Source organism: Denticeps clupeoides, chromosome 7 (assembly GCF_900700375.1).
Source record: "Denticeps clupeoides chromosome 7, fDenClu1.1, whole genome shotgun sequence".
In the NCBI taxonomy this organism is placed as follows: Eukaryota; Metazoa; Chordata; class Actinopteri; order Clupeiformes; family Denticipitidae; genus Denticeps; species Denticeps clupeoides.
In genome coordinates, this window is record NC_041713.1 from 11,770,295 (window position 1) to 11,796,278 (window position 25,984).

Consider the following 25,984-nt stretch of genomic DNA (forward strand, 5'->3'; position numbering starts at 1 on the left):
ATAACGGAGTAATGATCAGTAACGGTATAACAGAGTAAATAATAACAGAGTAATGATCAGTAACGCTGTAACAGAGTAAATAATAACAGAGTAATGATCAGTAACGCTGTAACAGAGTAAATAATAACGGAGTAATGATCAGTAACTGTGTAACAGACTAAATAGTAACGGAGTAATGATCAGTAATGGTGAAATGGAGTAAATAACAATGGAGTAATGATCAGTAATGCTGTAACGGAGTAAATAATAACGGAGTAATGATCAGTAACTGTGTAACAGACTAAATAGTAACGGAGTAATGATCAGTAATGGTGAAATGGAGTAAATAATAATGGAGTAATGATCAGTAATGCTGTAATTGAGTAAATAATAACGGAGTAATGATCAGCAACTGTGTAACGGAGTAAATAATAACAGAGTAATGATCAGTAATGCTGTAATGGAGTAAATAATAATAGAGTAATGATCGGTAATGCTGTAACGGAGTAAATAATAACAGAGTAATGATCAGTAATGCTGTAATGGAGTAAATAATAATAGAGTAATGATCAGTAATGCTGCAGCGGAGTAAATAATAACAGAGTAATGATCAGTAATGGTGTAATGGAGTAAATAATAATGGAGTAATGATCAGTAACGGTGTAATGGAGTTAATAATAATGGAGTAATGATCAGTGAACATATAAAAACATTTCTGAGGGCAAGGGGCCACTTGAGGTCTCTGTGTGTCTAAGAGAAAGAGAGAGGGTGTGAGAGAGAGAGGGAGGGAGAGAGGGAAAGTTTGAGTGGGAGAGAGAGTAAAGGTGGTAAAGGAGGGAGTAAGGGAGAGAGGGAGGAAGAGGGAAAGAGAGTTTGAGTGAGAGTAAGAGAGAGAGGGAGAGAAGGAGTAAGAGGGAAAGAGAGAGAGAGAGAGAGTGAGAAAGGGAGAGAGGGAGGGAGAGGGAAAACGAGAGAAAGAGTGAGAAAGGGAGAGAGGGAGGGAGAGGGAAAGAGATTTTGAGTAAGAGAGAGTAAGAGAGAGAGGGAGGGAAAGAGAGTTTGAGTGAGATAGAAAGTAAGAGAGCGAGAGAGAGTAAGAGAGAGTAAGAGAGAGAGAGGGAGGGAAAGAGAGAGTTTGAGTGAGATGGAGTAAGAGAGAGAGAGAGAGATAGAGAGTAAGAGAGAGAGAGTGAGAGAGAGAGAGTGAGAAGAGGAAGCTCGTACACTGTCGCCTTGCTGTCAGACGCCGTCATTGCTGCTCACTGCTGCCGTCCCGCCCTCCCTCTCTGCGTTTTAACGTCTGCTGTATTTATTATTATTTTCAGTTTTCATAATGTTCTGCAAACCGTGATAATTTATTACTATTTACTCAATTCGTCACTTTCTTGAACAAAGCCAACAGAGAGCGGGTATCGATTGATGGAGCAGGAGAAGACCCGGCGCGTTTTGTTCGCCCTCTTGGACACGCCGGGAAACTGCAGCTGCGCGGACTGCGGCGCCGCAGGTAACAGGTCCGACCCATGAAGTAGGAACACGTACTTCGGAATGACTTTATCACACGATCCGAATTAGTCCGATTTGTAATTAATACGCCGATCACGCCATCTCCCCGACAACGACGATTTCCAGGCGGCTTCGGTCTTCAGCCCCGGATCGCGATGGCGAAATTCCGGTTCCGTTCTGCAGACACGCGTGGAGACGTTTTGCCACATGAAACAATTCATGCGACCAAGGAAGTTGGCAGACGTTTCGGCCTCCACCTCTCTTACCTGGAAGAGCAACCAGAATTTCGGCTCTTTTCCAGGATCTTCTGCAATGTGCGTGTCAGTGCCCTGCTTGGCAGGAGTTGAAACCGGTTTGTGAGCTGGGGTGTCATTGAACACCTCCTCCCAGATGCAGGGCTGTGCCACTCACGTCTGCAGGAGGGTCAAGCCAATTCCAACATTGCGCTTTGCACTGCAAGCACCATGCCACTTTGTCAAAGCGAATGTTAGATATGCATAACAAACAGTGTCTTGAACCTTAAAAGTTCACAAAAAGAATGAATCCTACCACGAAAGCTGTAGAGATATTTGGAGTCCAATCTTATCATAAACATGGGCAATGTTTAGCTTTTTATCTCTCTCTCTCCCCTTCTTAAACTGATTGTTGCTGGCATTAGTGCTGGACGATTTTATCGATCGGTGGCTGCGGCAATGATCTCATTGATAAGCTTTGGCCATTTTTCTCGAGCATGATAAAAATGGTGGAAATGAGTGTTATTAGTGTTAAAATAGAAGTTCCAGGCGTCTCCTACATATTGAATTAAATACCCTGGAATCTTGAGCAAGCAGTCAATAGTATGTAGAATGAGGGAGAATGTGTAAATGTGTGGATCGCAGTACGTGTGCCTTTTGACCGAGCCCGTGCTAGACATATACGCCATCTACACGTTGTTATGTAATTGACGGAGCACATAAATCAGATACTTGGAGACTATAGGTTTTGCAAGATTTTTCAGCTTGGGATGTCTGGCCTGCAGAGGCAAAATGGTTGGAGAGTCAGGGTTTTATATGTTAATAAACTGTTAATTATATCGGGTATCTTCGGTTTAAATTGGTAAAATCTGAAAAGATTCTGATAACAATTGGTCAAAAAATCTAATAATTCGATATGGGAAAGTATATTGTGATAGATATTTTATCCTATCACCCCACTCTTGTTGGTATATGTGCTTATTTGCCTCTGTGGGCTATGCAAATGAATGAAAAAGATACATCTTATATTTTAAATATATTTAAAAAACAAAGGCCGTATTGGAGTATCAGGGAAGTTGTTAAGGTAGTTTTGTCCTGAAATTTATGTTGCTGCTTATTACTACAGCACACTGGAGTGTAGTGAATGGTTACGAGCACCATTGGCTCATGATTTGCAGTCAGAATATTATGGTGGGGTTGCTGACAACAGTCATCTTTTTTTCATTTTTGCTTTCCAAGATCTTTCTTCAAATTGACTGAACTTATGGTAAATGTGCCTTCATTTCCTTGTCAGATTTATAAGTAAGCTTGCTGGACTCCTTTAAGGAAATTATAATTGATGATTATTGGTCATTGCGACAGCCAATGCAGCATATGTCGGATAAAATGTCCGATGCATTGCACCCTCACTGTAAAAAAAAAAAAAAAGCGGTAGCAACAAAAAAATAATAACTTATTTAACAAAATATTTTGCATAAAGTCAGTTTTTAAGTATTAAATAAATAATAGAAAAAAGTTTTAATTGATTACATCATCCTCTTCTCATGCTTATCCGAGAGACTTCCCTCTCTTCCCTCAGCACAGCCACCACCACCGTAACGGCTAAAGCTTCAGGAATCTACAAATAGACCAGTAGCGAGTGTTGGTAAAGTTACTTTTAAAATGTATTCCATTACAGATTACAGAATACATTCCCCAAAATGTAGTTTGTAACGTATTCCGTTAAGTTACTCAATGTGAGTAACGTATTCTGAATACTTTGGATTACTTCATATATTGTCATGCTTTTTACAACTACATGAATGTAGCAATGACAGATAATATAAAAGCCCTGTTTTTCGTTAACCATTTTTTTATTTATAAAGCTGAAAAGTGGAAGAGTATTAGACAAACATAAAATATGCCATTAAAAAGTATTTACTGGTATATTAGGACAAAAAAGTGCAATTTTTTTTAAAAAGAACTTGTTGTTGGGGTTTTGGCGTTTCAGGTGTTCTGACAATTTATGCTGCTTTGTCGAAAAGTGCTACCGTATAGGGTTCCATTTGTGCATTTCCAATAACGGTACAAATCACTTTAAATGGCACCGATACTCAGTTCATGTGCACTGTAAGAGTATAAAGATCGTGGTGTAATAGTGAATTAAATCACATTTATTTACAATTTCAGGGGTAGCGTGGATTTATGGGTGCTGAAACAAACTTGAGGGACTGCGCTTGCGCAAATCCGATAAGTAGCACAACTTGATAGGCAGCATTTTCGACAGAACATCTGTGTTATGCGTGGTCCACGCAGTGTGGAATTACCAAAATTAGAGAGAAGATATAGAGGGGATTGCCTAACATATATGAAACAGGAAATGACCGCTGTGTAATCCATTCATTAAAAAAAGTAACTGTATTCTGATCATCACTCATTTAAACGGTAACTGTAACGAAATACAGTTACACATATTTTGTATTCTAAATACGTAACGCCGGTACAAGTATTCCGTTACTCCCCAACACAGCCAGTAGCATTGTAATGGACATGCAATGTACACCATGACACTGGACCACAACTCTGCACTGTCCAGTACCTCCAAACATGGACAGATGCTCTATACTGCACTTTGGACTTTTCCACCACTACACCTGTTGGACTTTTTTCTTTTCTTAGACAACCATGCACTGACACCTATTGGAGACTTACTCTATCCTGGAAGGGGTTTCTGTGCTTATGCCCAAGTGGCTGTTCAGAATACCCATCCTTTTTGGATTGTTTAGAGGGGGGTTGATGGAGGATGGAGGGGCAAGGGCAGTGAGACCTGGAGGGGTGTGATTGGGAGGAATGACCCCCCTGACCTGAACCTGAACAGTGTTTTGTTGTTGGACTTCTGTGTTCGGCATGGATTGTCCATAACAAACCACATGTTCAGGCATAATGGTGTGCACTAGGTCATAGTTTGATGATCGACTTTGTAGTTGTGTCATCGGATCTGCGACCGCATGTCTAAGACAACTCGGGTAAAGAGAGGGGCGGAGCTCTCAGCTGATCACCACCTGGTTGTGAGTTGGCTCTGATGGTGGGGGAGGATGCTGGTCAGACCTGGCATACACAAACGTATTGTGAGGGTCTGCTGGGAACATCTGGCAGAGTCCCATGTTTGTTCTGATTTCTTAAACAATTTAATTCTTATAACACAGCAAAGGTCCAATTTAAAGGTCATTATTAAAAGTTTTTTGGGTTGTCTGTTTTGTTCCTGATTGCCCTGATTCTTTTAATCTGTGAAGTCTTATAAATATATGCCCATTGTATTGTGTCCTCATCGGGTGATTAAGTGTTATTATGTGATGGTTTGTGATCACGTTGTGTGCATTAAAGCCCCCTTTTTATGATAGTTGTGCAAATACGTCCATTCTTCCATCACTTCCCCGGTTCATTAACTTAAAATTTTAATTTTAATAATTTACTTCATGGCCCATTAACCCACAAGTGGTGGCAGTGGTGGGCTAGTGGGTGAGAAAATGGACCCGTAATTGGAAGGTTGCTGGTTCGAATCCCAAACCGCCAAGGTGCCACTGAGCAAAGTACCGTCTTCAACCACTGTTTTCCTCACATTCTAAATTGTGCAGTATCGTCCAAGAGTATTCTCGAAAGCTCTGCTTCCGTACAGTCCTCTAACTTGTTATCTTTAGTAAAGTGGACAAATGGTTTTAAAATGGCTGCCTAAAATGTTGCCCGTTTGATATCCATTTTAAACAGTTTTGTTGAATTAACAAATTTTTCTTCTTTGATTTTCCAAATTTACACATCTTAGTTTATGAAAAGTCCAGGCTTTTTTGTGAAAAATGCCTTAATGAAAATTGGCTAGTGGAGTGTTTAGAATGACTTTGTGTGAAGATATTATGTTTGATAATATTTAGTCTTTCAGTGTTTTCTGTGAAATTGGGTTTAATGCAATACTTTCATAAAACTTTAACAACTCTACAATCAGACTTCTGTAGTTTGCTCACTCGACACAAGCAAATGGATATCTGGTGTTGACCTACCGTGTGTCATCAGCACATTCCGTTGTGGTTTATAAATGCATGGAGTAGTTGGTACTGGGAAAATCTCATTGAGAAGAAGGATAACCTGATTAGCAAAATAGCACATGTCTTTAATGGAAGGTAAGAGTCACAGATTTAACCCACTCAAAACATGAAAAGTGCTTTTTTTAGTCGCATTATAGCTAAGATTCAATGTTAGGACTTTTCACCCATTTCAGGTTTCACCTACCAAGGCATTTCACTGTAGATCATTGTCCTGTTGGATCTTATCTTTGCTTTCAGAATTTGCTTTTCTTTTTTTTAAAAACCATTCTTCTCTTTACAAATGAAATGTTCCCTATGCCACTGTCTGCAACCCAAAACCACAGCACGATTCATTGCTAGAGACATTGCGAGATGTATATGGTAAAATGTTTGCACAATGTTCCTTTCCTGTTTCACAAATGATACACAAATAATGCATGAAAAAAATGCTTTAGCTTTTTTTTTGTGATCACTTCATATTCTCACAGTCCCAGATAACAGTTTAAGACAGTGTGCTACAACTTGCAGTTGGCCATGAAATAAACTTTATTGTCATGATCCGGACCGGCAGGGGTTACTCCGGATCCAGAGTTCGGACCGGAGTTTGATGTTAGTCCTGTGTAATGTTCCCTGATCGTGTTCACCTTTTGTATATTTATATAATTGTATATAACTATCCTGTTTGTGTCTGTTCGCCATCGGGTCATTGTGCGTGTTTATGTTCCCTTGTCTCGTGTAGTTTGTATTAAACCCCTGTCCTGTGAAATCATGTGAATGTGTCCTCCTTCATCGCCATGTCCAGTCCACCCGTGACATTTATAGATGTTGGGATGTTTCTGCTGAAACAAAGGCCACTTCCAGCTTCCATTTTTTCCCCCCAAAATCCAGTCAGTTGGCTTCATACCAGAGACAAGTTATGTATTTGCTGCTACGTAATTGGTCTGTGTGTATATATTCTAGTTACGTGTACTTAGAACATATTCTACACTACACATTTCTTCTAGTGGATCTACGATTAAAAGAAAACAATATAACTCAACAGCAGTGGACAGAACTATGGAAACCATTTCACCTAACGTTACGAAGACAGCAATAGCCTTGACTGATTGGAGAATGTTTCTTTATGGCTCTTACCTTGCTTGTGGGCTGGGGTAGCTTTGGAGATCTGTGGACCACGTCTCTGGATCACAGGGATTTTCTTAGTAAAAGTGTTTTTAATGCTCATGCTTGTGTGACCTTTGCATTCTTTGAAGTTGCTGAACAATTGTTCTGAGCATAATCAATGCTTCTGTAGGTGTGGCCAGATTTCATGGTAGAGGACCCTATAATTAGAAAAAGCCTTTGTTCACTGCACAAACCCGAGTGTTGAAAAAGAAGAGAAAGAATGAATAAAAAAATGAATGAACCAATGAGTGAATTCATGAATGAATGAATGCATTGTAGGACATCTGCCATTGGAGTCAAAGAAAAGGACCAAACTTCTTGAGTACTATGTGCGCATCACTCTGTGACCGAATGAATGATCAAAATCACCCTGACAGATTCCCAAAATTTGAATTCATCCTCAAATGAAAGTATAGTTAAAAGTTAAGGTTTGGTCTAACAGTGACTACTACAAACATAATTAGATACCTCAAAGGCGTTGAAGTGTACATTTTTGGATCGATTCCCATCAAATGGGTCAGGCCATTTGAAAGTAAAGCCTTGCTCTGAAGTCTGCAATTGTTGTGCTTCCACCACCTCAGATAAGCACTTAGTGAGATCAGCACGTGTGTTTGTGGGCAGCACTGTCGACACCATTTTCTGAAGGGTGTCTTTGGGGAGCTGTTGGGGGGAGGTGTCTCTATGGATCTTCAGACAAATGGTGGCCAAGAGGGATATTTTATATATATTTATATATATATTTATATATATATATATTTTTTTTGGTATCTTTTCACATAATGAAGCCCTTGTTGCTTGAGCCTGAACTTTTTTGGCTATGTGTTTGCTGGTCTTATTTACTAGTTTAAATGACCATTTTTTTCTGGTTTAAACCAGCTGAGATCAAATTCTTCTGAATAAACCATGAGAGAGTTGAATCTTTTTTTTCTTGATACCATTCAGACAGGCTTTTGAAGCTGAAGGTAAAATGCAGATTGGACAGACATTTGGTTCCAGCCCAGCTCTTCTCCTATGAATGCCATTTTTTCTTAGCATCTCTGTGGTTATAAATGCTGACTTAAGTTGGGGCTACACTTGTGTTTGATCTTTTATGATCTCCTGGGATCTTTTATGACTTCCTCTATGAGTTGTCCTGTCAGTCTTTAGCAGACAAGCTGTTCTTTTACTCCATTGGTAGATGATTGCTTTTGTGGGCCAAAATGGACATCTTTGAATTATTAATGTTCTCTGACGTGACTAGTTGAAGGATGCTAAAGCATTTACAGTAGATATTTCCAAATGTTTGGTAGTGCATATATTAAAGAGTGTCTCTCTGTAGTTGGGTGTGCTGTATTGTAGTTTGCAGGTTTCAACCTGGCTGAATGTGTGTTAGGTGAGGTCTGTGTGCTTCTCTTGCCTGTATTTCTGCCTGTTGAAAGCCAGTGACACTGCTGGGTCATGTGCATTTATAATGGTTCATTATTTTCTGCAGTGAAATATTCATGCCTTTTGAATATACATGACTCTTTAGTAAGATTAATGAGGAAAGTCATATGATTAGGGCAGTGATCTATAGAACAGATTTAATCATTTAAAGACATACTATTTTAAATCTCTACTGTAAGAACTGAAGACATTCTGTATTTCACATGTGGCTAATCCCTAACCCTATCTTCGCTGCACTTATTACTTTCTGACTTTGTGATACAAAAATGTGCTAAACATGGCTTGCGATACTGTCCATGCTACTGTTCTGTCCAGGGGCAACACAGAGATGCAGGTGATGTTAGAGAGGTTGTGGCTGTGTGTTGGAAGTACAGTGCAGTCTGCTATTGAGTTATAAGTTCTTTATTGTGTTACGAGAGACGTTTTCTGTCAACCAGACGTAAACAATTTCTTTAAATATTAAGTCGGTATAGGTTGTATCTATTACAGTTTACGCAGTATTTTATGTCCAATAATGATCTTAACATAATGAGCTTTCAAAATACATAGAAATCACTGGAATAAAATAGGATTACATCCTTTTCACTATAATTATTGTGACACCGCTCATCTTTCTCTTTTGATACATAGAACCAGAATGGGCATCGACGACACTCGGGGTGTTCATGTGCCAGAGCTGCTCAGGGTTACACCGCAACATCCCACATATTAGCCGTGTCAAATCCGTCCTGATGGACCCCTGGGAGACCGCCGAGGTGCAGGTAAAACTGGTCCTAGCTAATGTTTGTAAGTTGAAATTCACCACGGCCCACCACCACATTAATATGTTGGAGATGAGGGGGTCATGTGACAAAGTTACAATGCAAATTTAAGATGCTACACTGAATAATAGTATTTAAGAACATAGTATTATATTATACTTAATCAAATATAATGTGATAATGTAGTGTGCAATACATATCTAGTCGACATTTTACATTTCCAGAATACACTTTCTTCATCTGTCCTATTTTCTTTATTTAGTTCATGACCTCTAATGGAAACACTGCAGCCAAAGACAAATATGAAGAGAAACTTCCAGAATTTTACTACAAACCAACAAAGTCTGACTGCTCGTAAGTTGTACAAATTCATGCATGTATATCTACATGTGCCATAGTGAGGATATCTATAATCCTGTGACCTCATTACGGTGACCTGCATGCAGCCTTTAAACCTTTTTCATGCCGGGTCCGTCATTTCCTGAAGTTCAAGCTGCTTAACCACAACATTGCCTCACCCACTGACAAGAAATGAGACATTTTTATTTTAGCAAGAGATTCCTGTTGCACATTTTCAGCTGATGTCCATATGGCCGCATGTTTTTCCTTCCGCTGGTAGAACAATGTGGTATGAACAACTGGTAGAACAGTGAAAACGAGAATGGATATTAATTTTTTTTTTTTTCGACTTGATGATAAGAATGTCAGCCAAAGCAAGGAAATGGCTGGAGCAGTCACTGTCACCATTAATGACTTTTTATATCAGAACATTTTAAATTAAACTGAAACTGAAATTGGCCACAGTGTTTCACAAATGACGGATGTGTCCATAATTCCCAGGGTGCTGCGGGATCAGTGGATAAGAGCCAAGTACGAGAGGTGCGAGTTCATGTACAAAGAAAGACAAGAGCCATATTCCACAGGTGTGAACACACACACACACACACACACACACACACACACACACACACACACACGCAGGGACTGAAAATGATCATTTTGTAAACAAAAGAGTTCATTGATGGCCCAGCACCACCCAACCAATGCCTGTAACAGAGAGCATTATTGAGAGAGAAAAAGAGGCACTGACAGTCACGGGTACACACACACACACACACACACACACACACACACAAAACAAAAATTCTGCCTACAACAATTCTGAAACCACAGACACACTCTTAAAACTACAAGCACACATCAGAGGCATCCAGAATGCGCCCACAGAACATTGCATAAGGGACAAAACACATGTGCACGGGCACACGTGTACACATCTTATCTTGATTATCAAAATAGATCTTATATATTTGTTCATACACTTTTGAGCAGCTGATCATGACCACAATATGTGACAAATAGCCAAATATAGAGGCTGGTTGTATTCGCTGACACGGCACAGTATCTAATACACCCACACACAGGGACTTTAGGCTGATTCTTTCGATCTTTAATTAGATAGTTGCATCAGTCATACACTGCTGCCTCTGAAAAATATAGAGTCTGTGTCTTATAAGGGATCATCTAATCTTATACCCAACCTCACAGACACACATTGACACGCGCCACAGCAAGATAAAGGCACGGTAACTAAGACTAGGAGTAGACGGCCATGAAGGACTGTGAACCCTGAGGGCACAAAGTTCCTGCACAAAATGTGTGTGAGAGAGAGAGAGATAAAGAGCGTATTCACCTATTGTTTGTTGAGCTGTACCACTTATCAGACAACACTGCACTGGTTCACACGCACAATCACTTTTGTTCTGACACAGCTTCTACTTTATTTACTCTTTATTCTTCTTTTTTTTTTAACCACACAGCCATTCTTTGGCTACATACGGTCAATTTCAGGAGATGCATTCTTCTAGGGCTGCAATTGAGGACGAAGTCACAGAGCTGGTTACCCCACATTTTATTGCTTATTTGAAGACCTCCATCTCATCTCCTGTGTCTGGGCACGCCATGCCATGGGTTGTGGGAGGTCATGTGACCCAGTTTGTGGGTTAACGGTTCTGGTGTTTTTTTCACATGGACATTGGGGACAGTAGGCATACTGTGTTGTGGAGAAGCCCCTCTTTTAGGAGATTGCTTTCTGGATCAATCATGAGACTGGAGGAGGTTATTGATTGCCGATGGTCCTGCCTGAATAATTGTTACTCATCTGAGGAGAAGGACAATTGCCCAATAGCCTTTTAACAGAGAGAAAAAGAGGGGCATGCTGGGTAATCACAGGACTGAAGACTAGTCATACTTGTCACACACACATGCACATACTCCCTCTGTGGTTGTTCTGTTCACAGGATACAGAGAAGGGTTTCTATGGAAACGTGGGCGAGACAACGGACAGTTCCTGTCTCGTAAATTTATCCTGTCAGAGCAAGAAGGAGTTCTCAAGTACTTCAATAAGCACGAAGTGAGTGTGTGTACATTTTCTTTTTCCATGAACTAAGTAAGTGTGATGGAATGAGGAGTTTTGTGTCTGTGTCAGGGATGCGAGGCAGGCAAGGAAGGATGCAAATGCAGGACTCACAAACATGGGGATTTAATCATAAATGAACAGGGTATGGGGACCCTCATATAGATAAAAAAGAATGCTAGAATTCAAATTCAAATTCAAATTTTATTTATCACATACACAGTCATACACGGTATGAAATGCAGTGAATTGCTTTTAGCGACTGCTGCAGACCAGAGAATTGCAAATTTTGCAAGTAAACAATGAACCAATATGCAAATATTGCAAACATAACCAAATATTACACTTTTATTTCTTTAACCTAAAACATAAAATATGTGTAACAGGTAGGGAGAAGGTGTGCAAATAGGTGGAGTCAAGGTATAAAGTGACAAAGTATAACAGGGGAAAAATGTGCAAGGTAAAGAGTAAAAAATTTTACTAAAAGTTTGTTTTAAAAGTTTGTGCAAGAATTTGTAGAAGTCCAGAAGTTATTGAGAGTGAAAGTGAAAGGGCTGGAGTGTATTGGAGTTCTATGTAGTGTTGTTGTTGAGAGCTCGGACAGCCTGTGGGAAGAAGCTCCTCCTCATTCTCTCTGTGTTGGGCTTCAGGGAGCGGTAGCGCTTCCCTGATCGCAGCAGAGAGAACAGTCCATTGTTGGGGTGTTGGGTTCCTTCACAATCATCCTGGCACTAGTCTATCACCGCTTGCTGTAGATTGATTGAAGGTCAGGGAGCTTGGTACAGATGGTGCTTTCAGCAGATCGAACCACCCTCTGTAGGGCTCGCCTGTCCTGCATGGTGCTGTTTCCCGTCAGGATGCTCTCTATGGTGCAGGAGTAGAAGTTCCTGAGCACCTTGGAGGGCAGTCTAAAGTCTCTCATGCATCTGAGGTGGTAGAGACGTTGCCGGGCCTTTTTCACTACGGTGTTGATGTGACAGGACCATGACAGGTCCTGCATGATGTAGACACCGAGGTAACGGAAGGTGTCCAGTATCTCTACTGGGCTCCTGTTCACTCTCTTGAAGGCTCTCCTCACGTCATGCTCGGTGATGATGAACGCGTTTTCGGTGCTGGCAGTGTCCTCCTGTCTGCAGCTGTTGGAGCCGCTAGCCGTAGCATCGCTAGCGTCTTTAGCTGCAGCCTCGAAGCGAGCATAGAACGTATTTAGCTCGTCTGCCAGAGACACGTCCGCGTTCGTCATACCAGATGTTAGTGCTGTATAATCCGTGATCGTTCTTAGTCCCTGCCACAGGCTCCTAGAGTCACTCTGTTCAAGTTGTGACTCTAGTTTCTTCACGTAGCGCTGCTTCGCCTCCTTCACCACTTCCCATGTCCCCAGAAGCAAGCCCCGCGTTATAGGTCGCGGTGCGAGATGTTTTTATCCACCCACGGCTTCTGATTGGGAAACGTTCTGATGATCGTTTTCTGAACGTTAGTTTCCCTATGAAGCTCGCAACCGCTCATGCTTCCGGAACTGCTACGAAACATGGTCCAGTCTGTGTCATCCAGTGCGTCCTGAAGAGCGGCCACCGATTGGTCCGTCCAGCATGCCACCGCCCTCTGAACCGGAACTTCCTGATTTTGCCTACCTGTTTGTATTCAGGCATGAGGAAGATGGCGACGTGGTCATATTTACCAAACGGTGGACGAGATTGTGCCCTGCATCCATCCTTAATTGTCGTGCTAATGTCCTTTCGCCCCTGGTGGGGCAGGTGATGTGCTGGTGGAAGTTTGGCACTGCGTGTTTGAAGCTGGCATTATTAAAGTCCCCTGCCACAATAAGGGCAGCGTCCCGGTGCTGTGTCTGGTGCTGTGTGAGCGCCTCATGCAGCTCACATAAGGCAGTGTCCGTGTCCGCTGTCGGTGGGATGTAAGCGGCGCTGATGAAGATTAAAAGGACGACATTTGATGGACAATAGTTCCAGGCTGGGTGTGCATGAGCGTGAGAGAGGGACAACGCTGTCGCACCAGCTGTAGTTTACCATCAAGCACACGCCGCCTCCCCGTGTCTTCCCCGAGTCCCGTGTCCTGTCCATGCGGTGAACCGAGAAGAACTCGGCCGGCAGGATGGCGTGGTCCGGCACCGCTAGGTTCAGCCATGTCTCGGTGAAGCAGAGGAGGTTGCAGTCCCGGATGTCTCTCTGGAACTTTACCCTGGCCCTGAGGTCATCGAGCTTGTTCTCCAGTGACTGGACGTTGGCCAGCAGGATGCTGGGCAGAGGTGTGTGGTGTGCACGGGCCCTGTTCCTGATGCCGGCTCGTTTTCCCCGGGGGCCGTGTCCCCATCGCGTCGTGTCCTCCTTTGTTCTTCCTCAGCTGGGATCCAGACCAGTTAAAATCTTCGTATTGTAAGTGCATCGTATACCAATAGAAACAAGAGTGTCTCTACTGTACTTAATGCGCTCAATGGTGGTGGATTTGCTGGTGAAAGGTTATTGAAAATAAACTAGCTAAACGGGGTCGGAGCAGTCGCGACGGCAGTCGACCTCACCGCCACCATATTGGATCTAAAATAGTGTAGGTATATAGATCTAAGTGAAAATGCCAGGGAGGACACAAAATGTCAGAATGATTTTTCTGTTTTCTGTATTTCTCCAACCTGCAGGAACATTTCATGTTTTAGGGTGGCAGGATGAAAGAAAACTGTGAATGAATGTTAAAATGCGTTTGTGTTCAGGCCAGGGAGCCCAAAGCGATTATGAAGATCCAAACACTCAACGCCTCCTTTCAGCCACAGAAGATCGACCACACAAATGGACTCCAGATCACCTACCTGAAGGACAACAGTACCAGGAACATTTTTGTTTACCATGATGATGGCAAGGTGTGTGAGTGTGTGTGCATGCATCAATCTGGCTATAGATTAGATTATATTCAACTTTATTGTCATTACACATGTACAAGTACAGGGCAACGAAATGTAGTTTAGGTCTAACCAGAAGTGCAATAAGCAGCAAGTGCAGGATACAGTTCAAATAAGTTAAGTTATATATATATACATAAAGTGATATGTGCTATACATAAAGTGATATGTGCAGTACAAAGTGATATGTGCAGTACAAAGTGATATGTGCAGTGCAGTGATTATCAAGAGTGTATGGGGGGGCAGAGGAGTTCAGCAAGGAAACAGCTCTGGGAAAAAAGCTGTTCCTAAGTCTGCTGGTTCTTGTCCGTGGTAGCCTGAACCGTCTGCCTGAAGGCAGGAGAGAGAACAGTTCGTGGGCCGGGTGGGAGGAGTCCTTAAGAATACTGTGAGCGCAACGCAGGCAGTGCTTCCTCTGGATGTCCTCAATGGATGGAAGTGGAGTCCCTGTGATGCGCTGGGCAGTTTTCACCACCCGCTGCATCGCCTTACGCTCAGCAACAGTGCAGCTTCCATACCACACTGTGAGACAGCTGGTAAGGATGCTCTCTATTGTAGAGCGGTAAAAGTTCAACAGGATGGTAGTGGGTAGCTGGTTCTTTTTTAATGTTCTTAAGAAGAAGAGGCGCTGGTGAGCCTTCTTGACCAGGCTGGAGGTGTTAATGCTCCAGGACAGGTCCTCTGAGATGTGGGTCCCCAGAAACTTGAAGGATGTAGCAGGCTGCACAGTCATCCCATTGATGTGGATGGGATCATGCGAGCCTCTTCTCTCCCTCCTGAAGTCCACAATGAGCTCCTTGGTCTTGGTGGTGTTTAAAAGTAGGTTATTTTCTGTGCACCAAGTGACCAGATGCTGGACCTCCTCCCTGTAGGCAGTCTCATCGTTGTTGTCGATGAGACCTATCACCGTGGTGTCATCTGCAAACTTAATAACGGAGTTTGATCCATACATAGGTCGGCAGTCATGGGTGAAGAGGGAGTAGAGGAAGGGGCTCAGCACACAGCCCTGTGGTACACCAGTGTTGAGCGTGACAGTAGTGGAGCGGATGTGGCCTGACCTTACATGCTGTGGTCTGCTGGTCAGAAAGTCCATAATCCAGTTGCAAAGTGAGGTGTTGATGTCCAGGGCTCTAAGTTTAGAGATTAGCTTAGAGGGGATGACAGTGTTAAATGCTGAGCTGAAATCAACAAACAGCATCCGTGCATATGTGTTTTGCTTGTCCAGGTGTGTGAGTACAGAGTGCAGCGCTATGGAGACTGCATCCTCTGTGCTCCTATTGCTACGGTACGCAAACTGGTGTGGGTCCAGAGTTGGTGGGAGGAAGTCCCTCAGATGTGCCAGGACTAACCGCTCGAAGCACTTCATGATTATGGGTGTGAGTGCTACAGGGCGGTAGTCATTCAGGCATGTTGGGCTAGAATGTTTCGGCACTGGTACAATGGAGGTAGATTTGACGCATGTTGGAACAGCTGCTTGGGCGAGGGACATGTTAAAAATGTCCGTGAATACGCCAGCGAGCTGCTCTGCACATGCTCTAAGTACGCGCCCCGGGATGCCGTCTGGTCCAGCAGCCCTGCGCGCGTTTATCCGACTCAGTGCAGTGCAAACATCTGAGGAGGTGAGTATGATGGGCGAGTGGTCGGTAGATGAGGGGATCTTGACAGCAGGTTGCTTGTTGTCTCTTTCAAAGCGAGCATAAAAGTCGTTGAGCTCATTCAGAAAGAGGACATTTGTGGTTGTGGGGGCTGAGTTGCTGGGTTTATAGTCTGTAATGGCCTGAATGTCCTGCCACAAGCGTCGAGGATCAGCATTGGAGAAGTATTCCTCTAGCTTTAGTTTGTAGCAGTGCTTGGCCTTTTTGATGCCCCTCTTCAGGTTCGCCCTGGAAATGCCGTAGGCCTGTGCATCACCCGATCTGAAGGCATTGTTGCGTGCCTTCAGCAGGAGACGCACCTCCTTGTTCATCCAAGGCTTCTGATTAGGGTATGTGGTGATCTGTTTCTGAGTAGTAACCGTGTCTATGGTGGTGTTAATGTAGTTCAGAACAGAGGAGGTGTAGATGTCGATGTCCGTGTGAGAGCCACAGGTGGCCTGTGAAGCAAACATACTCCAGTCTGTGTGTTGGAACCTGTCCTGGAGTGTGATGTCAGCCCCCGCTGGCCACACTTTGATGGTCCTCACTGATGGCTTCACACGGTTGATGAGGGGGGAGTACTTGGGGGTGAGAAACAAAGAAAGGTGATCTGATTGTCCGAAGTGGGGGAGGGGGGTCACAGCATAGGCTTCAGCCATGTTTGTATAAACTTGATCCAGAGTTTTGTTTCCTCTGGTGTGACAGAGAATGTTTTTATGAAATTTAGGAAATACAGTTTTATCAGCAATCTTGAACTCATCCCTGAGATCGGCAGAACACCCGAGGCGTTCTCTTTAGCTATATCAGCTATTTAAATAAAAAAGTCACACTTTCTACCATTTTGATGGTTTCCCTGTTTTATGTGCTGAAAACAGATGTGTTCATGAATTGTGGAAGTGAAAATATTGTGATTCCTGGTTTGATTGCACAGCCCTTAATTTTTTTTACCTATTTGGAAGATTCTGGACTGTGATATTAAGCCAGTGCTGAGGATCCTGCCATTACTGTTCTCAGCATCCTCCCTACGCCCTCATCTTTTCTCTCTGTATGTGCACAGTGCTGTAGACTGACTGCTTTCCGTTGGCTCACAGGAAATGGTGGACTGGTTCAACGCGATCAGAGCGGCGCGCTTTCACTACCTGCAGGTGGCTTACCCAGGGACAGTCAGCGCCAGTGTGAGTTGTGTGTGCAGCATGGGCACGTGCTCTCTGCATCATATATACATATTTAATATAAAACAAACACACACATAAATAAAAAAATTACCAAATTAAATCGATGAATACACCAATAATTAATTCATTAATTTTGACATGAATTGCTAAAACTAGGGGGAAAAATTAGATGTGTTCATTTGAAAAAAAAAATCACAATTTATTTAATTTGTGTACATTCAAAGTAAGTGGCGAGGACTAACGCTGATCTAGCATGTTCCGGTACAGGCGACTGGTTTAGTCTGAAGCTGTTTCAGAGCTGGTAAGAGACACTGTAGAATTAACAGACTTCCTTGAAGCAGGGGGTGCTGAACCTGAATATGTAGTTGGTAAAGTGGAGGAATTTATTCAGGTAGTTTTTTTTGGCAGGTAGTGTCTATGAATTGTGCCATGTTTGAAAGGACACAGGCTTGATCAGTGTCTGTCCTGGCCATTACTTTCATGTTATATTAAAATTATTAATTACATTTTATATTTCCATTTGAAATATTTTATGGTGTTTTATAATTTAATTATTGATGTATATATCTATCTAATTTTATTTAATCATTTCACTGAATACACTGAGTTTCTGTGAAGGTTTTCAGTCATCTCGGTCATTGTCACATCCATGAGCTGATGAGGGAAGGAAGCGCGGAGGCGGGACGTTCTGGGAAGCAATGATTTATTGACAATAACGAAACAACGCATGAGGGCTGAAGACGGGGGAAAAGGGGAGGACCCGGACCCTCTGGCTGGCTCCCAGACATGGTCCCGCATGGTGGCCTCGGTCCCTCCAACCTGCACATAAAAGTCAGGGCCAAACCTGACTACATGCGGTTCCTGTCTCTGCACGTCCCCTCTGCCATGTCTTACGTCGTTCCCTGCCCCGCACAGGAAAGCTGTCCAAAAAATGGTATTTTACTGGCAACTGGACTTGTGGAAGGTCTGGTCAGAGAAGCAGGTTTGTAAACTCTGGAATCCTGAAGGTGGTAATTGGTCTTTACCTGTGACCAGAAGAGCCAGCTCAGGACAGGACTCTGCAGTCTTCTTGACAGTGGTGGCCTAGTGGTTAAGGAAGCGGCCCCGTAATCAGAAGGTTGCCGGTTTGAATCCCGATCCGCCAAGGTGCAGCTGAGCAAAGCACCCTCCTTACACACTGCTCCCTGGGCGCCTGTCATGGCTGCCCACTGCTCACTCAGGGTGATGGGTTAAATTCAGAGGACAAATTTCACTGTGTGTGCTGTGCTGCTGTGTATCACATGTGACAATCGCTTTACTTTACTTTACTTAAATCTGAAAGACAAAGGCCACTTGTTTGAAGACAATGAAATTCGAATTTTGGACCGTGAAGCTGATAGGTTAAAACGAGGTGTGAGAGAAGATTGAACGACCCTTATTAAACAGAGGAGGTGGCCTTAGACATAATCTATCACCAATTTACAATGCAGTTCTTTCAACTGTACCCAGGCGGTTTCAAAGTCAGGGAGAAGGACAACCCACGGGTGATCACCAACTACCACCCTCAGGATTCCACAGGGTTTAATCCTGCTTGAGAAAGCCCTCTGGAATGGAAGGGCAAAACGTTGTGAAGGATCCATAACAAGTCCAGTTGCAAGTGAAATAACCTTTTTTGAGACACAGAGAGTTCCAATCCAACGTTTGTGTAAAAAATGTTCATACATTTTTTCATGTTTATGCAGCAACTGCCAAAACTGACAAGAAACTTCATCAAAGAAGGATACATGGAGAAGACCGGCCCAAAGGTATAAGCAGTCTTAAATGTAACTCTGTGCTTGTGTGCATGAGAGGTGTGACCCCATCTCATTTCTCTCCCTTCAGCACACAGAGGGCTTTAAAAGGAGGTGGTTCACCATGGACGACAGACGACTGATGTATCTTAAGGATCCTCTGGTAAGGACGCTCAGCTTCCTCTTGAAGGAGAACTTACTGTAAAGTAGTTGTTGCTAAAATATACATTATTTAATAATTAAAGGGTTCTGGTATGACCTCTGGGTTCCCCAAATATCTGTAAAGTGAAGTGATTGTCACATGTGATACACAGCAGCACAGTGAATGCACAAAGTGGAATTTGTCCTCTGCATTTAACCCATCACCCTGAGTGAGCAGTGGGCAGCCATGACAGGTGCCCGGGGAGCAGTGTGTGGGGACGGTGCTTTGCTCAGTGGCACCTCAGTGGTACCTTGGTGGGTCGGGATTCGAACCGCCAACCTTCTGATTACAGGGCTGCTTCCTTAACCGTTAGGCCACCACTGCCCCATCTGTTTGACCAAGTATTCAAGGAGTCAAGTATTTATGCGTATGAAAGAAATTACATTTCTCTGTTCAATGAAATTCTTCCTTTGCTATCCACATACAAATGTCGAGTTAGGCTAAGTTTAATATAAATAAGATAAAATAAGTTGGTCAGGACTGTGTTGTGTTGTGAAGATATAAATAAATATTGAGTGTAATACAGTGACAAGGAAACTACAGTATGATGTGCAGATGTGCAAGGAGCAGAAATTTACACTATGGGGTAGATGGAGGGGAAGTGCAAAGAGCTTATTGTGCAAATGAGCTTAATGAGTCTTAATGGAAAATTACAATTGAGGTAGTTCTGCTGTTATGGAGCCTGATTGCAGTAGGGAGGTTCTAGACTTCGTCTCGAGGTCAGGAGTGAAAACAGTCCGTGTTGGGGGTGTGTGGAGTCTTCGAGGATGGAGGCAGCTGGACTCTGCCATGGTAAATGCTCTGCATATAGGGCAGCAGAGTCATTATGATCTTCTCCACAGTTGTTATCACTGTACCACACGGTGATGCAGTTGTAGAAGCCGCTGAGGATATTAGCTGACACGCCAAACTTCCTCAGCCTCCTCAGGAAGGACAGCCGCTGTTTATCCTTCTTGACCAGCTGTGTGGTGTTCAGTGACCGGCTGAGGTCCCTCATGTACTTAAAGCTGCTCACCCTCTCCACTTTAAATTCCCGGATAAACAGTGGCTGATGAGCCCCCTCTTCTTCCCCATGTCCACTATCATCTCCTTTGTCTTATCCATGTTGAGGGTGAGGTTGTTGTCCTCCACCATGACACCAGGCTGGCCACCTCTCATCTGTAAGGCGGACAATGGTTGTGTGCTTGAAGCATGTGGGAATGGTGCTCTAGCTGAATGAGAGGTTGAGTATCGGTGGGAAGTATGTAGACCCCACTGACAACCACGAATACATGATTTATTCCGCGGTCATTGCAGTTCTGGAACCTGCAGTTTTGCCGGTATTCTGGCCACTCCCCTTTGACAGAAGTAGAGTTACATTAGGTCATTCATAAACATCACTTAGGAATGTGGGAATACCAGCTAGTATGTTTCTGTTCAGGACTTGGCAGTGTTATTATTCTCATTTAAGTCATGTCATTATTTAATTGAGTAAAAAGTTGGATTCACGCTCTCTTTTCAACTTCCTGTGTCCCTCAGGATGCATTTGCACGTGGCGAGGTGTTCATTGGCAGTAAGGAGAACAGTTACTCTGTGCTGCCAGGACTGCCACACTCTGTACAGGGCAACCACTGGCAGTTCGGCATCACGATAGTGACCCCAGACCGGAGGTTCCTTTTCACCTGTGAGAAGGAGACAGATCAGAAAGACTGGATTGCAGCTTTTGGCAGCGTGATTAACCGCCCAATGGCACCTCAGGAATATGCAGGTAAGTGGTGCTTAAATAAGGTGGCTTTAGTGCCATCTGCAGGTTGCTTGTACCTTTGTTTCTGCATTTGGTCAGGATACTGTAAAATGTGAACTCATGTCATACAGTGGCTTTCCCAAAACACATGTTCTGGTACATCTAGTTTTCTTTGTTTTAAATGTTGATTCCTGAGAGCTCCCAGCTATATATATCCCAGCTATATATAGACAATTTTTACTTGCAATTGTATATATGATCATATACTAGACAGAATAATTTGTTTGTTCTTAATACCCTTCTGCTTGTATTGTTGAAAAAGTTAAAGGAATTTTCTTTTGTTTTAATGTTCAAGATGATGGCTCATGCTGATGTTTTATTTATTTTTTTTTTACAGTGGAAGCACAATTCAAGCACAAGCCATGAAGTGGGAACAATCTATGCTACTCAGTGAAGGCGGCTACTCTGCGGTGGGGCTACTCAGCGGTGTGACATCACCAATAACTTGAATAGTGTGTCACCTGATAAAATTATTACAGGTTGTCTCCACAAAAGATGAGAGCATGGATCTAACACACGCATACATACATATACTGGGATTTAATGAGATAATATACATTAAGAACATTTTATATTGAAATTTATTTTCACTGCTTACAGTAACTGTCCACATTTGCTCATGCAGGTATAAAAATGATCCTGAGTGAAACACTGCATTCTGTTGGAATCTGTTGTTTTTTTCCCTGGTTTATTCCTGTTTTTTTTCTTCTATTGTTGCACAGCATCTGGTTCCAGGGAATTTATTAGAAGTTTTAACAAATCTGAATATCAAGACACCCACTCTTACACATCCGGCTGCTAGCAGTGTGCCTCTGAGTATCACACTTATACCCATGTTGTTCCAGGGCTAATAAAATTGTAATTAGGGAGAGTAAGCAAATGAGATGCATCGGTGCACAATAAAACACTAAAAGAAATGAAAGATTTTTATATTTTAGGCCACAGCTCAGCTTTTAGAGAATTATATTGTTATATAGTCATGTGGAATCCTGCTGATGTGAATGAATAACAGAAAAAAAATTGTGAGGATTACATAATATGAACAGTGCTGATATCCATGTGCCAATTCATGTAGTTTCTATTCTTTGCCACACGGGGGTGATAGCAGCAAAGGATTTGCGTCCCCTCCAGTTTGGCGCCTACAAGGTCAGCTAAGTAAAGAAGTAAAAAAAGTGTGACTGATGTGACAACATTCACCTCTACACTTCCTGGGTTTCTGTTGCTGGTTTTCCACCTGGTCAAAGGACACAAAGAACTGGGGTGATGGGGTGAAACCCCCAAAATAATTACTTGAATCAAAAGAAAAGAGTAAATTTTGTATCAAACCATGATTAGAAACCCATTTAGAACACATTGGGGGATATTGTACATACAGCCTTGGCATTTAGTGTACATTCTTCCTGATTTTGCAAAGTGAGGGGGGGGTTCCACCTGCATAAAAGTCAAAATCTGATACGGCAAACAAGAGAACTGCTACCTGTTTTGATTGTACATAACTTTAATAAATATGAAATCAAAGTTTGCTGAAAATTAAAATCTTCACATACCATATGGGTTTAACCAACAACATGTAAAACTGAGCATTTCATATCCATTTTCTTATGGGGTCTATTGAATTAAAAGATAAATGCAAATACAGCATCTGTGTGATTATTCAGTTTAAGATGATCATTTTTAATTGTACAGCACAGTTTACAAAAGACACAATGAACTGGAGTCTTAAAGGTGCTGTGTTTTTTCAAACCTTTAAAACCCCTCAAACCTTTAAAACCCCTTTCTTTTGTTGTCACTGAGGAAATAGTACACAAATGAAAAAAAATGTATTAAAACTATGATTAGAAACCCCACAGCCATTTCATATTTAATAATGCTGTTTGAAGAAATGGATTGGAACACTGATACAAAGCTATTGCAATGAGATCCTAACATGTTGAGTTTTACTGTACAACACTTTACAAGTTTTACAAAAGTACGCAATCACATTTAAAAGCAGTCAACAAATCATTTTGTTCTCAGCAATACGAACAATTTTGTAACATTTCTTTATATATAATAATGTTTTTAAATGAAGAATCTTTGGGCGAACCCAGGGTCATTTCTATAATGCTTCATAAGTGTAAAATTTACAATCAACAAGACATTTTCTTATGCATCCCCACAAAATCAGACTAGACCTTACATTATTCATAGTAATGCCTTTTTTTCTGTTTGGCAATTAATAATAAATTTTCTTTTAATCAGGGAAAAACAAATGAATTACGAAATTTGAGATATTAATTTCATTTTGTTAACCCTTTACTGCAGTTCTTTTTTTGAAACGAGTTTTTAAATCCCATTAGTTATTTCAAGATTTGTTTTTATTTTTAATTAAAGTCTTTAGCAATAGCATCAACCATATAATGTTCTTTCAAAAACAGCAGGAGAAAATTACAGAAAACTAACTTCAACTTATGTGAATCACTAAACAGAGATATTTAACACTAACAGAATATTTTCTCTAATGCACTTGCAGTAAAAGTGCATCAGCAGGTGACCATTAATACACAGCTTTAAAGAAAGAATATGTTGCCATGTATCATTTACAAATCTCAGACCTTTAGATACAGACGGGTGACACTTTAGATCACAGTGGGGGATATTTTGTTTGCGAATGTCACATTTACCAGTTTTTAAATGAAAGCAGCAATGATCTACCTGCCTGTCCGGTTTGCTAGCAGATGTGGTCCGAAGATTATGGCACTGCACATGGAACAGGATGTTGCATTCATTGTTGCCAGATTGGGCAATTTAAAAAATGTCAGGGAGCCAATGATCAGTTTGATTTATTAATCAAAGCAGTTTAAAACTTATCAGGTTATTTTGGCAGTATTTTTTTTAAATCAAGATTGCTTGTACTACACTTCAGGTTATGTATTGACTGTTTAAAATAATCCAGAAAGAAGATGTGAGATTCACATTATTTGTCAATCATGCCTACAGATTATAACATTTTAAAATTGGACCTTTGCCATGAAGCACTGAAGGTTTTTGTGATGATACTTTATGCTACTTATTCTTTTGTCAACCATCTGTACATACAGTCTTGGCATATAGTGTTCATGCTTTCTGATTTTGCAAAGTGAGTAACATTTCACTGACCACACAGGCACCAGTAAAAAAACTGTAATACACAGACCTTCCTGGAACGGACACACCACTGGAAATGCAAGGCCATCCACTCACTGACACCCTACTGTTGGTGCTGGTGACACTGGAGTTGGGGAGATGCATGTGATGTGGCCAGATATGTGTGTATATGTGTAAGTGAGTGTGTGTGTCTATGGGGTGAGCATTGTGGGACAGGGGTACATTCACAGTTGCAGAAGAAGGTGGGTCAGTCTAGTGCTGTGCAGCCCAGGTCAAATATATGTTCTCACATACACATGCACACAAATTACACAGTAACTAGTAGATAAAAAAGATTTTGTGATTCATAATTTTTTTTTTTACATTTTAAAATCATGTTAAACATAAAAGTGATATAAATGTCTCAATAGTATTATAAATAAGTCACCTTCCCTATGTAACCACTCCTTAAACTGATAAACCTCAATAATAAACCTAAACAATAACATTGAGTTCATTTTTTAAATGAAGTCTTTAGACCAGAATTGTGCCCCTAACTTACAAAATGTAAATGTGTCCTTTCACTTATAAGAACAGTTTGTCCACAAACTGTCACTATATTCACTGTCACTATATCCACAATGCACAGACATGCAAAAACACAACTGCAGCCTAACTAGAGTAGCTACCACTACTCTGCAGTAGTACAGAGAACAGTGCTGATAGTGATGTTATATATGGTGCATTCACACTCATGCCTGTACTCTGAATGTGTGCACAAATACAGTGTCTTACACAAACACACACACTTGCTTTATCCTTCATTCAGGATTTGCAGCAACCAGCAGATTTGGTCTCTCGACTGACATACTCATGCAACTGGAACTTGGGTTCGTCTGGATTCTTCATAGATCTGTGTTTCAGCTCTCTACAAGAAAGAGACCAAAAAACCAACAACAGAAACAGAATCAGTTTTAGACACTATTTGAAAGCAAAAGAAAGTGAAGTGATTGTCATACACTACAGCACAGCACAAACAATGTCCTCTGCTTTTAACCCATCACCCTTGGTGAGTAGTCATGACAGCAATGTGTGGGGATGCTTTGATCAGTGGCACCTCAGTGGCACCTTGATTCGAACCGGCAACCTTTGTATTACAGGGCCGCTTCCTTAACCGCTAGGCCACCACTGCCCCAAAGACATTGCATAAGGACTCCCCCACAGATGTGGGGAGGCTGGGCTTGAACTGGCAACTTTCAAATCACAGGCACAGGGTGGCTACAATTGAGGATGAGCAAAGGTGTGCTGTGATCACTCTGGTTGAGTACATGTTCGGACACCAACATACCAACAGGTCTGGCTATTTTGTGTTGTACAGTCCCGGACAAAAGTCTTGTCGCTTATCTATTTTGTAGAAACACCGGCTATTAATCTGACTTTTAATTAATCAATTGGTGTTAAAACCCTACCAAATAATGTTTAATGCATTGAAATGAATTAGTTTCACTGAAAAAAGTTTCACTGATCATTTAATCAAGACAGAAAGGTAAAACTTTGGCAAGACAAAAGTTTTGTCGCCTATACAGAAATTGAACAAATTTACTGCCAATACAAAAATATGTTGGCAAATTAAGTGGTGCTGTGAGATCCAAATTTTATATCTTTAATATGCCTCCCAGATTGATGAATATGTCTTCATCAATATTCTTTGGTTTCCATGCTTCCTCTTTCATCCTACCCCACACATGCTCAATGATGTTCATGTCTGGTGACTGGGCTGGCCAATTCTGGAGCATCTTGATCTTCTTCGCCTTGAGGACTTTTGATGTGGAGATGGAAGTATGTGACGGAGCACCATCCTGCTGCAGAATTTGG

General features: G+C 41.9%; 2 protein-coding genes across 4 annotated transcripts in view; one reads left to right on the top strand and one right to left on the bottom strand.

The window, feature by feature from the left end:
- The first annotated feature begins 1,114 nt into the window (after nucleotides 1-1,114).
- LOC114793996 (arf-GAP with dual PH domain-containing protein 1-like) lies at nucleotides 1,115-21,921 on the top strand. Of its 2 annotated transcripts, none has more exons than XM_028986227.1 (12): nucleotides 1,115-1,284; nucleotides 1,375-1,483; nucleotides 8,990-9,120; nucleotides 9,383-9,474; nucleotides 9,961-10,043; nucleotides 11,421-11,533; nucleotides 14,256-14,402; nucleotides 17,167-17,250; nucleotides 18,972-19,034; nucleotides 19,111-19,182; nucleotides 20,740-20,968; nucleotides 21,342-21,921. In XM_028986227.1, exons 2-12 carry the CDS (start codon nucleotides 1,399-1,401, stop codon nucleotides 21,368-21,370), a joined length of 1,128 nt encoding a protein of 375 aa, XP_028842060.1. In that variant the 5' UTR covers nucleotides 1,115-1,284; nucleotides 1,375-1,398; the 3' UTR covers nucleotides 21,371-21,921. The 2 variants fall into 2 exon arrangements, with proteins under 2 accessions (XP_028842060.1, XP_028842061.1); XM_028986228.1 differs by having other exon boundaries at nucleotides 1,115-1,277.
- A 563-nt stretch (nucleotides 21,922-22,484) lies between these two features.
- The window catches only part of LOC114793997 (ras-related protein Rab-26-like), a 56,120-nt gene continuing 52,620 nt past the window's right edge, over nucleotides 22,485-25,984 (bottom strand). For both annotated transcript variants that reach the window (XM_028986231.1, XM_028986229.1), the window contains exon 9: nucleotides 22,485-25,037. In XM_028986231.1, coding sequence (XP_028842064.1) covers nucleotides 24,935-25,037 — 103 coding nt within the window. In that variant the 3' untranslated portion in view covers nucleotides 22,485-24,934. The remainder of the gene's footprint in view (nucleotides 25,038-25,984) is intronic.

Coding starts and splice junctions, on each gene's coding strand:
- LOC114793996 (XM_028986227.1), top strand. CDS start 1,399: ATGGAGCAGGAGAAGACCCGGCGCGTTTTGTTCGCCCTCTTGGACACG. Junction 9,121..9,382: donor GGGAGACCGCCGAGGTGCAG/GTAAAACTGGTC, acceptor TTCTTTATTTAG/TTCATGACCTCTAATGGAAA. Junction 9,475..9,960: donor CCAACAAAGTCTGACTGCTC/GTAAGTTGTACA, acceptor CATAATTCCCAG/GGTGCTGCGGGATCAGTGGA.